The sequence below is a fragment of the Gloeophyllum trabeum genome, assembly GCF_000344685.1.
Source record: "Gloeophyllum trabeum ATCC 11539 unplaced genomic scaffold GLOTRscaffold_00021, whole genome shotgun sequence".
In the NCBI taxonomy this organism is placed as follows: domain Eukaryota; kingdom Fungi; phylum Basidiomycota; class Agaricomycetes; order Gloeophyllales; family Gloeophyllaceae; genus Gloeophyllum; species Gloeophyllum trabeum.
Genome location: NW_006920430.1, coordinates 55701 through 67256, shown reverse-complemented (window position 1 = coordinate 67256; position 11556 = coordinate 55701). Strand labels below are relative to the sequence as shown.

The window sequence follows — 11556 nt, the reverse complement described above, 5'->3', positions numbered from 1 at the left end:
AGCTTCCCCCACCTCTGTATACATCATCTCCACCGATGCGTGTATAGAAACGCTTCGGCTTGACTGGGGGAAAGTCTCTCGACAAAGTCGACGAGGCGATTCTCGGGGTCCCTGCTCCCACGGGCAGGGACAAATTGTCTTCCGGCCAGCGGTGTCTCTCCTCAACATCGTATATACCGAATTGCGTCCGGCGAGCAGCACCATGCCGCGTGCAAGCCCGATGCATGGCACACATCAAGGTGACGATGGGCCTGATCATCGGTGCTGCCAATGGCTTCGCATGTCGCCGTCACGACGAGGTCCTCCCGCCACTGCCATACTGCCACTCGACGCGCTACTGCTTCTCCACACCCACCGCATCCGCCCTCGATACTCTGTTCGACGTTGTAGGTATAGACTTTCATCCCATGACCGGCCTCCCAGCGCGCTATCCTCTACCTGCCCCTGCCCGTCCCCATGGCTCCCCCCTCGCAGAGTGTCTATTGACGACCTCTATGTTACTCGCCCACATTACCAACGTCTCAGTCGTCAACGCGGTCTTCACACCCGCTGCATCCGACGTCGCCACCCTGTTCGACTTTGTGGGTATAGAATTTCGTCCCGCAACCGGTGTTGGAGCACAGTGTCTTCCGCTCGCATGTCCCCGTCTCTGCGCCATTGCAAAGTCTCTATCGACCTCTACGTGTCCCGTACAGTGGTCCACGTCACGAATGCCATAGCCATCGCCGGGATCTCACTCATCTCAATATCGACCATGGCCCATGCCTTGGGTTCTCGCGCTCACTGCCGATGCCATGTTGGTCTTCTGGTGATCACCCTCTTCAATGACGTGATGCTGGATCTCGACGCTCTCGTCACCGTCCTGTCTCGGTGATCAGGCCCCCGTTTATGGCCGTCTCCCGCGTCCTCCCGTGGACTCTGTCAATTCAAGAGGGAAGGTAGCCTGAGTCGATGTCACGGGCTGGGTTGAGCTTGAGAGACGAGTGATGGTACCATGGTGTGAGTGCTATTCCGTCATCTTGCTCTCACTCATGTCTAACCCGGCTTTCTATTTTACTCAAGCGGTGTGGTGACCGTCGGCAGCTCTCCCAGGCTCATGGACCATGCGCGCTCACGAAGACTGCCTTGGGACCTTCCGAGGTCACTCACGGGCAGTTCCATCAAGACGCAACTGACGGTGGAGTGACTATGGGTCAAGATAAGCCAGTGAGACACTCTAAATTCTTGGTGAGTGCTTTTCCGTGTGTTCCATCCGCATGTCTAACCAACTTGTGAAGGTCAGCATGAATAATATTGCACCCGCGTATCAAGTGGAAGTCACGACACTTGCATGGACGCCAACCTCCCACTCGCGACGACCTGGAGGTAAGGTCACGCCTGTTCCGCGCCCATCCGTAAAGTAGAGTAGTCACGCTTGTACGGTGCACAAATACACAAGGGCAAGCCCCTTTTTCCAGAATCCACGAGACCCCATATAGGGGGAGACTATGCTCGAGCGAACCACGAAAAACGGCGTCGGACTTGCAACACTTTCAACACCCTAACCCTGCCATCTCCCTCCTCATTGGCTCCCTATGTTTTCCGGCGCCGCATAAGGGAATGGTGTTGACGCGCGCGTGCTCTAAATATATTTTTCCTAACCGGAGTACGTATACACGAGAAACAGAACGATGTTATACAGCAGCGAGGGACAACGACACCCACCCACCCTACACCTTCCCCTGCGCCCGCAAATTCCGCAACTCCACGAGCTCAAACTCCGTCAGCGCATACGTGCTCGAAACCACGATATTCGTCCCGCGGCTCGCCGTCCCGTACGCACTCCGCCCGCCGGACACGAACGACGGCTGCGTGAGGTGCTGCTGCTGCGACGCGGTCGACGCCTCCAGCTCGTGGTGCACGTCGCGGATGTTCAGGCACAGCCGGCTGCCCATCACGCACGACATCGTCACCGCGAACCCGATCCCGGACTCGAGCACGCCGACCTGGGGGGTGTTAGTGGTGAGCAGAGAAGGGCGGAAGGCGGGACGCACGTTGCCAGTGAGGAATATGACGAGGTTGGTAAAGTACGTCGCGAACATACTAAACACCGTCAGGCCCGAGTCCGAGCAGAAGAGAACGCGCGCACATGAGGTAATAAATCACCGAGTCCCGGATCAATATCTTCACGATGTGCCGCCCGCTCTGGAAGAGGCTCGTGCGGCTGCGAAAGTCCCTGAACGCGCGGAACAACGCGAGCGCGCAGAGCAGGCTCTCGAAGCCGAGCGTCGGGATCCAGAACGTGTAGAACCACGAGGGCACGTTCACCGGGATGCAGAACGGCAGGCCCGGGATCAGGCCCGAGTGCGCTGGGCCGGCGTTGGAAGGGCGCAGAGAGGACGCGCGGAGGAGACGCACCTGATATGCGCGCGAGCACCATGCCCATGATCACGGCCGCTGTGCCTGCTGAGACCAGGAACGCCCCGCACATGAGCACGAGCACGCGTCGGTTGAGGTGGTACAGCGCGTATAATCGCAGTTGGAGGATGACTGGCGCGGGAGAAGTTAGGGGGGGTATGCGAGGGAGGCCAGAAGCGTACTTTCGGCGATCATGGACACTAGCAAGCCCGTCGTCCCTTGCCATCGAAACCATTTAACACCTGCACACCACGTTAGACGCGCGTCTACAGCAAGAGAGCGAATACATACAGCTATTTGCGGCGAGGGAAGGGCGAAAGGTGTGAGAATGAACCTGAGAAACATCTTTGATACGAAGGCACGTACAACTGCATATCACGGATTAGAACACGCTTGACACGAGATTGAATGATGTCATACCGAGTCGGAGAGATGTGTGGTGAAAAGAACTGTTCCGGAGCCGCATATCAGCGGAACCTTCGGTCCAAGTCAGGGACGACGCATACCGTAGTTGTTGAATCTGCATCATGGACCCGCACGCGTCAGGAACCGGGCCTGGCGAGTGAATAGATGCAGCACTCACATTACACTTGCAAGAACGTAATAGCGGTTCTGCACGCGCGGGCGTTGGGTACGCCTTGCGACAAGGGGATAACAGTGTGTATGCGTACCGTTAAGAACAATACTTTTCCGGGTGTCCATGAAGCCTTCTGAAGACGGGGAAATGGAGTTCAGCTTGTGAGAGTGGATGGTACGCAAGGCGAGCGCACCCATATTAGGTCTATCTGAGATGCACCGTCAGTCTCGCCGAGAGACAAGCTAGATGTAGCTCACCTCCTGGTCCAATGTGATCACTGCGGGGACATACTTGAGTCCGAGTCGCGTTCTGCGTAAGGGATAGTCTCACTCACAATGGTCGTATATTACGATAGTACTTGACGCGACTGGGGTGACGTGAGCGGGATGCTAGCGAGTATTTTGACATATATTATGACTTACGTTCCGCGTACCGGGTCGACTGGATCTCCCTAACGAACGGGGCGAACGCATCAGCGAGCGACGAGAGCGACATGGCGCGTTGGGGGAAAGAACGAGTGGGGGGACGATGCGAGCCGGGGAGAGAGAAACAAGCTCGGAGAACGACGATCGGTGGTCAGAACGCGTATATAGAACCGCGCAAACTTCTTTTCATTCTCGCGTTTCCCCGTTGCGGACGAGGGCCTAGGTTTAAATTTAAGTTGTGGGGATCGAAGGGGGAAAGGAAGCCTCACTTGCTATAAACGGACGGGGGCCTGGGACGGTAAATGGGCGCTTGATGCTCGTTATTATTGTGATTGCTAGCACCCATTTCTCACCAACACCTGCTTTCATAGCACCGCTAGATAGTTACCACCGGGCGTTCCATTTCCTGGGCGGGGGGGCTTGGGCGTATCGACGCGCAAGACTGCCCGCCCGTTAGCTGCGAGTCATTGCCAGCATGACTCGCAGATCTGCGCTTTCCTTTACGAAGCACATCCGAGATTTGGGGAGGCATCGGCATCGGATCTGAGCGCAGCCAGCGGCCAAGGAATGAGGCTCGTGGCGGTGTCAGCAGGTACCGTTCTCCGGACTCGGCGCGTGCCGGGCCCGACACTTGCCTTTCTCGTTGGTGTCGCCCTGCAAATTTTGTGCTCAGACGATGGTCCAGACGACGTCGATACCTTGGGAGGCGTGCCGCGATAAATAAGGCCAAGCGGCCGTCCTTGCTATGAAATAGTCCGTTCATCGCATGGGCGACCGAGTGCCTTGGCTTTATTTACCGTATGCCACATCTGTCCCTCATGAGTCATATCCGCTCTACTCCCAAGAGTGCCACATACGTCGACCCCGCTCTCCAGCCGTCAGCGCGGCGGCCATCCCCTATCATTCTCTTTCGAGCCACCCCTATAAGCTCCGTCTGACTCTGGACGTCGTCTCACGCAAGGAAGATCTGCGACGCCCACAAATACGTAAAGAACGACCACGAGCTAAACTTACCACCGGTCGTCCTGGCACTCAGCGCGTTCCGTCTTCTCCGGTATACCCGTTATTCGCCGATCCGGGGACCCCCAGCGCTGGGATGCGTTCTGACGGCGCAATCAGAACATGGGTGAACAGTTGAGCTCTGACCCCCACTGATCGCTGACAGTCTTTGCGTGTGCGTTGTCATGCGTCCATGCGCTGGTTGTAAGCTCCTCCTCCCCATTGCCTGCCGATTAGTTCGCGTACGTCTCATTCCCACTGGGTCAGCGGGAAGACGTCATTTAAGCAACTCATCCAACTCTCTCGACTCGGACTTCACTTGTACATAGGTGAGCGCTCATCGTTCAGATAACCCCCCCGCTCGCCGGTGTACCCGCGTCCGGTGTTGTCCGCCGTCCATCCAGCGCCGAGCGCTGATGGATGGTCACCTCTCCGGAACAATGCCCTTTGGATATCGCCTGAGCAAGATATCAGTGCGCGTTCTGGCCTGCAGGATCAGAACGCGGCTGGCGGTAGAATGTGAAATCTGACCGGTACCGCTCAGGCTGGTACTTGGAACTTCGAGGGCCCTCCGCGGTAGGCTAACCCGGAATACAGAAGGTCTGCGGAGCTCGAATGGCCATAAGTCGCTGGCTCTAAGCTAGCTCGAAGGATGGCGCGTTTGCTGCAGGATCCAGCTCCGTGGATCAGTCCGAGAACCGAGTAGAACCCGTGAGCGAGGTTCGTAACTTCGAACGTCCATGCCGACTCCCGCTACGTGCCGGCTCACGTACCGGCAAGTTTCGGGGACGCACGCTGACCCCGAGTGGGGGTACCAAGACCAGTCCTTCCCGCTTCTCAGTGCGTATATCGTCCTGCACTACGCACTCTGTGCCCCCAGCGAGGGCAACCCTGGCACGTCGGTCAAGCCTGGGTTCTGCAACACCCGCGGGACGTTTCCTCGCCCGCGTCTCCCGGGTCGTTTGGTCCGACGCCTCCTCGCGCGCTTTGAGGACAGTCGCTGCAAGAATGCTGCGCCGACTGGGCTATAGATATGTCGGCCTGAGTGGTAGAGGGTCCGAATCTCCCTTGCTACCCTGGGACCACCGCAAACTCTTGAGTCTCATGCGGAGGGATACACGAGCGATACATAAGTAAATGTACTGTACCAGTATGCGCTTATCATACAGGGCTCCGGGGCGATTCTTGATACGCCCCCTCCCACCGCAGCAAAACTTCAAGTTGGCCCGAAGTACCGTCGACAGTCGATCTCATTCCGAGTCTGGGGACCTTTATCTGGCACATGACAGACGACGCGAGCGCGTCTCCTTTTTCAGATTATAATCGTCGTCAAAACTCCGTTTCGGCGAGTCTAATCTCCGAGTCGACGCTCGGGGCGAGGCTCTGTGGCACTGCGCTTCCGCTGGCCAGCCCTATGAGCTGCGACTCGGTTTCTGAGACATTGTGCAGGCCATCTGTGCGGGCGGCATTGAGAGTTGAGACCCCTCTCTCTCCCGACCTCGCCGCGAGCTGACGCCGCGAGACCTTATAGGTATGTACAACTCATGAGTGTCGGTTTATCGGCGGAAAATGGTTTGTGGCCGCCCGATGTCTCTCGGGCGGCTGCCGCACTCGCTAATACACTCGCCCCCCTGCAGGAACGCGACGGAGATTAGATGTCGAATACGATACGGACATATTCGAACTTCCATTCAGGCTCGTAATCTGCGCCATTCCCCATATCGCCCGGGTCTCGCAGTCTTGGACAGGATCCTAGTCGGAAAATGGGGCCATCGAGTCAGACATCGATAAAGGACTTCCTCGCTACATATCCGTGCACGTAGAGACGGGTGTACAGCAAGAGCTACACGCCAAGAAGTGAAGAAGTGCCCGCTGCATGCCCGGAATACATCATTCAGAAGTCATGCTCGTGGTCGTGAGCACCAAGGGCACCGGGAGCGTCGTCCCCACTTTGGTTGATGGTCTTCCGCCACTCCGCATTGTAAGGTATGTATCGCAACCCTTTTAGCGTAACTCCGCCTGCGTACATGAGTGAGCTGTGGGGGGAGTTGAATACCAAAGACATACTGGTCCGTAGAGAACTGTTGTTGCCGGCTTCATCATGAAGCATATGTAAAATGGGTACCATCTGGACATACTCCCAGGGATTGCCCACTTCCAGGGCATCCACTGCCGTCTTGATATATGCCTGAGTTTCGTCCCTTTCCGAGTTCAAAACAGTCTCTGCGCGTGCCGCCATCTCACTGATCCGGACCACTCCGCAGCGTGTTATGCGGAACTGGAAACGCGGGTCTTTGTTTTCCGGTACCCACTCGACCTTACAGATGATCATATGCGTCTGGCCTCGAGACGGGTCTCGATGAAGTCCAAGTGCAGAGCAGAAGGCACGGTCTCGACTCGAGTTTGGAAGGGTAGCCCATCTCGACCATGCAAGATATCTCTGACCTGCTGTGGGGTTCGTTTGACTTAGTACCCGTGCTTTCTCCCTCGAGAGTACGATTTCGCTGAAGAGGAGTCAGAAATGTGCCGATAGAGACTGTATGTACCTCACTTGCAATCCTTTCTTTCAGTGGACTCGGAGGTCAGCCCTGGTCAGAACGAGGCGACGAATCTCGCTTACTTGTGCTGATTCCAATTCGATTTCTGGCACTTCCTGCAGCTGCCCGAGAGAAAGCTCAATAGGGGTTCTGGCGAATGCGAGTGGTATTACTTGCCAATAATACGCATGCTGACACCGAGAACAGCGGAAGAGAGAATTATTGATATCTCTCGCGCCACAACCACGGCAGAGCTTTATCTGGCGCTCATCAGCTCTCACAGACGCTCGCCGGCTCTCAATCCATCTCGGACCACCAAGAGCGGTAAGCACTGGGTGCTCGACTTCTTCAGGAAGCACCAAGAGTTGGAGTAGATCGCCTTCGTAAAAAAGTGTCGGGTTCTTCTTTAAAAATTTAACGACTTGCTCCGTGTGCCTAGAGTGGATCAGCGGCGAGAACGCCCACAAATTCCATCGAAACGGCGTAACGAACCGTTTCTGTGCATCTGGCTCGATATCTAGAGCATGTAATACGCGCGCGAGATGAGTTCGGATTTTGATTATCGCTGCCCCGAAATCATGTGGGATAGACTGCTCAGTAGGCGAATTCTCGGCGGCGTCAAGGGCACGTTCCAAGATGATCTTGGTCTGATGGGTAAGCTCTCCAGACAGACTGAGTGCTTCGCCATATAGGCAGTATAGCATTCTGCCAAGAGTAGTAGGAAGACGTTATGATGAAGGAATCATGAACTTACGGATGTCTGTAATGTTCCCACCCTCGTGCTCCCTCGATTGCTATGCTCATCTCGATACTCGCACTCAGATAGGGGACAGCCATAGCAGGCTGATTCACCGCTGGATCCCTGCAGCAGCAGAGCAAGTGAGCACAACATCGCACCCATCTACTAATAGGCTAAACAAGCATTGTACTGACATTAAGTGCCGAGAAACCTTGTTACGGGCAATCCATAACTAATGAGTGAATCATCTCAGCGACCATGACTCACGAAAGATGAAAGATTAAAAATTAACGCGTACTGACATTGGTACGTCTGACGTAGTTTGCCACCTCGCCAGTCTGGTGCGGTGCGAGCCAGAGGGTCATGCGGAGCTCGTGATCACTGCACTCCTCCAGAACACGGATGGTCCATTAAAGAGCGAATATGACGGCAGGGAGCAAGTCGGTTCCGACTACCACAATCAACCGTAGTTAGTCTATCATGGGCGGAGCTATACTAATGGAAATAATACCATCCTCAGCGCGGCAATAGAGACTAAATACACATAGCTGCGGCATCATAGCGTTCCACACGAGGCATTCAGAAGGATTCACGAGGATGTTGTCTTCTTGAGTAGAGTTCGAGACTTCCAGTTCTAGCACCCGCGGGATCCCATGGAGAACGAGAGTAGGCACTGCAAAAAAGCATATTAGATCGTAGACCGACAGCTGTGTGTGATACAGGCTCTTACATTTGGCTGCATCCTGGCCTACCAGGTCCAAGCTAGGAACTTTGCAGGAGTCTAGCACGGGCATACCCAAGAGATCCATCTTGGGATTGTACGTCGGAACACGGACGACGCCGCTCCGCAAGCTTAGCATCGTCGGCGTGTTGAAATGAGGGTTGGAGGCGTCCATAAATGTGGCGAAGAGCTAGTTGAAGCAGATGCTGTCCTCGTCCCAAGAAGCATCTACTGTCAAACTCTAGTGCGTCCGGAGGACTGAGCGATTTTGTGGCGGAATCGTAGATCAAGAGCAGGGTTAGTATGGTGGGAGGTTCATTGAGCATCTGCGCTACTCACCGAATTCACGCGTTTGGAATGAATGGCGTGGTGATGCACTTGATGAAGACGTTCCGGACCCTGGAGGACCTAGTTCCGACTGCTGAAGGAGGTAAGAATCAGACATCGATGCACCGGTTATAAATATACATGCGAAGAAGGGACACGGGTTCGACTCAATAGGTCTAAGGGATACCATTCCAATTCAGATATGAGACCGTTGCGACCACTATAACGTTCCAGGAGCTGGTATGTTTTGAGACCCAGCCAGCTAGGCAATCTCAGCCAAGCGGCCCATGAGACGCTGGGTCTGGTCTATTTCCTAATACTGTGGCAGAGTTACCTTCGTTAATTACTTTGCACTGGTTTCAGACACGTACACAGAATACACAAACCGGCGGGGATCCGCGTCAGACATCCTACCAAGCGTTGGGTGCGGATGAGTGAGCGGCAATGAATCATTCAATGGAATTCAATGATTCCGAATCATGAACCCGCGAGTCACGTTCACGTGATACGTGCCTCGTGCCCCTCCTTTGGGAGGGGTTCTGGCACCCTTGAATTGCGTCGCACTTTTCGTCGCACCGGCAAACTCCGGCGTGCTATGTTTGGCTCTAGTGGCGCCCTTACTGAACATGGACTTAGCCATGGTTGGGCATGCATCTCAATGTTCACACTCAAGTCCCTCTCAACTATGTAATTAGTGTTGGTTTGTGGATGCCACAAGGTACAGGTGGAGGCCTATTATGAGGTAAAACTTAGAGAGCATAGTATTAAACATAGATCCTTGTACCTCAAAATTTTCGAGTTTTGGCTTGAGAAGGATTTGAGTGTATGTGCACTCCATCTAACATGTGTATTCAATCATTCCAGTTTTCTGTGCCATACATAAGTCTGTGATGGACAATTCACAAATTAGTAGAATCAAGAAATTCCATGTTATTCCATGGCTTATGATCATGAGGCCCAACAGACTGTAAGATAAAACTATGATGTGAGATGGATGCCAGATGTCCAGGCGTCAGATACACACCATTAGACATTTTTGGAGAGGGGATAAGTATCTCTTAGACTACAATAGCACAGGACATCCTACTTGGCCCTAGATGGAGCTGAACTGAAAGAGAACTGGGGAAAACTTGGGTCCCCTATATATATCACTAACAATATCCCTAGCATTATCTTACATGGTAGAAATACTGTCCTTATGAATTTGTCAACCTCGTGTAGCAGCCACAACATCTTGAACTTAGTGCAAGTTCTCAAGGTCAATTTCTTAAACAAAGGAGGGGTTAGTTGCCGGCGCCAGACGGCACTTCATGAGTTACTTAGACGCGTCCGCAAATCCAAGATGTTGCTCGTCTACTAAGGGCCCGTTCGGCTGCCCCGCTTATGCTACGCTTCTCTGCCAAAATTGGCAGCGTACGCCTCGGTGCACGCTTGAGGACACGGAGCACAGCCGGGAAAGTCGCCGGAGCTGCCCGGACAGCTCACGCTCAGTGTCACGCTGCTTGCGAAGCGTACCGTAAGCGGGGGAGTAAGTCTTATTTAGGAGGCGCAGTATCAAGCCTACAAGATGTGAGAGATCTACAAATCGGAGTACAACTAGCAGTACAGGTCAGCCTGCGATCTGATCGACGGTGTCATAGATATCGAGATTGGAGAGCATCCCTGTTAGCTCTTCAGACAAGACTTGACATGATCCACTAGTACTGGCAGCGCAAAGTCGAACAATTCCAAATCAAAACATGAGAACCGCAACTTGTTGACATGCAATGAGCAAGAACATACCCCAGGGATCAGGGCTGACTGAACATACGAGAGAATAAGTAGGTGGTCAGAATATATGCTCGGCGTTCTTGGCACCACTCAAGAGTGTCAACGGCTTCGGTGCGTCCGTCGGGTCCTTGTTAACCATCTTACGCCATTCTGCGCTGTATGTATCAGGCCTCTGTGTCTCCAGAATGATCCCAGCTAAAGAATTCCCGCATCAAACAGGCGCTATTGAGTGCAACAGTTGTACAGAGCAACTCACAAAGCATCAATACTGACTCCACCCCCTCGCCGATCGCCAGGATGAGAATTGGTGCCATCGTCATGCCCGAGGACGAGGACCACTGTGCCTCTTGCCGCCCAACAAAGTCGCACACGTACCCGCACCCTTCACCCTTTCCTAGGTGCAGTGCGCCCTCAATCTCCGGGAGCACGTCGGCCATCTTGAACACCCCGCACTCGGTAACAAGGAACTTGAACCACGGGTCCTTGTTGATGGGTGTCCACTGCAGATGGATGATGATCATGTGCGTGTGCCCACGCGATGGGTCCCGATGGATTCCCAGTGCACAGTGGAATGCCGTGTTTCGGGCCTGATTCCGCACGCTCCGCCATTGGATATGGTCGGCGTTGCACTGGGATGCTGCTGGATCGATGTACTTTAAGATCTCTACCTTTCCTTTTGATGACATAATTTCTCTGGACTGGGTACAGTACGCAGTTAGCAGTGAAGTCCAGGTACTCTTTGAAAGAGAACACACCTGCACAGGGCTCTACAGGTTCAATGAGTAGATAATTCTGGAATAAATACCAGTGCCATATACTCACTTGTGGAGCGGCCAGTCCGCTTTCTGACATTTCTTAGAACTGTTACGACAACGAGTCCGGTGGAATCACGATGGGCAGGGCCAATGCACTTACCAATAGAATGCTAACTGGCACTGGGCACAGCGAAAGACAGGCGTGATGATGTCTCGTGTGTTACACCCCCTACACTGCCTCATATCCCGTTTGTTATGTTGAAAAGACTGTCTGTTCTCCAGCCACTTGCTCCCACCAAGAGCGGCAAG

General features: G+C 54.0%; 4 protein-coding genes across 4 annotated transcripts; all 4 read right to left on the bottom strand.

The window, feature by feature from the left end:
• Positions 1-1582: 1582 nt before the first annotated feature.
• Positions 1583-3595, bottom strand: GLOTRDRAFT_101775 (uncharacterized protein). The gene is given in 14 exon segments (XM_007872917.1): positions 1583-1985; positions 2034-2082; positions 2129-2348; positions 2398-2529; positions 2580-2639; positions 2803-2806; positions 2818-2846; positions 2904-2917; positions 2981-3009; positions 3069-3107; positions 3168-3182; positions 3232-3251; positions 3309-3341; positions 3397-3595. 14 exon segments carry the CDS (start codon positions 3467-3469, stop codon positions 1710-1712), a joined length of 993 nt encoding a protein of 330 aa, XP_007871108.1. The 5' UTR covers positions 3470-3595; the 3' UTR covers positions 1583-1709.
• Positions 3596-6292: 2697 nt separating this feature from the next.
• On the bottom strand, positions 6293-7445 carry GLOTRDRAFT_141508 (uncharacterized protein; the record flags this gene model as incomplete). The annotated part of the gene is made up of 6 exons (XM_007872916.1): positions 7428-7445; positions 7113-7370; positions 7019-7057; positions 6950-6961; positions 6466-6902; positions 6293-6417 (listed from the first exon to the last, which is right to left on the bottom strand). The coding sequence occupies exons 5-6, from the start codon at positions 6728-6730 to the stop codon at positions 6293-6295; spliced, it is 390 nt and encodes a 129-aa protein (XP_007871107.1). The 5' UTR covers positions 6731-6902; positions 6950-6961; positions 7019-7057; positions 7113-7370; positions 7428-7445.
• Positions 7446-8404: 959 nt separating this feature from the next.
• GLOTRDRAFT_141507 (uncharacterized protein) lies at positions 8405-8758 on the bottom strand (the record flags this gene model as incomplete). Its single annotated transcript, XM_007872915.1, has 2 exons — positions 8735-8758; positions 8405-8653 (listed from the first exon to the last, which is right to left on the bottom strand). A coding segment is annotated over exon 2 (165 nt), but the record flags the coding sequence as incomplete, so codon positions are not given.
• A 1792-nt stretch (positions 8759-10550) lies between these two features.
• Positions 10551-11344, bottom strand: GLOTRDRAFT_133944 (uncharacterized protein; the record flags this gene model as incomplete). The annotated part of the gene is made up of 4 exons (XM_007872914.1): positions 10551-10687; positions 10749-11190; positions 11248-11259; positions 11315-11344. 4 exons carry the CDS (start codon positions 11342-11344, stop codon positions 10551-10553), a joined length of 621 nt encoding a protein of 206 aa, XP_007871105.1.
• Between the last annotated feature and the right edge of the window lie 212 nt (positions 11345-11556).

Coding starts and splice junctions, on each gene's coding strand:
- GLOTRDRAFT_101775 (XM_007872917.1), bottom strand. CDS start 3,469: ATGTCGCTCTCGTCGCTCGCTGATGCGTTCGCCCCGTTCGTTAGGGAG. Junction 3,252..3,308: donor TATCGTAATATACGACCATT/GTGAGTGAGACT, acceptor ATGTCCCCGCAG/TGATCACATTGGACCAGGAG. Junction 2,349..2,397: donor GGTGCTCGCGCGCATATCAG/GTGCGTCTCCTC, acceptor ACGCCGGCCCAG/CGCACTCGGGCCTGATCCCG.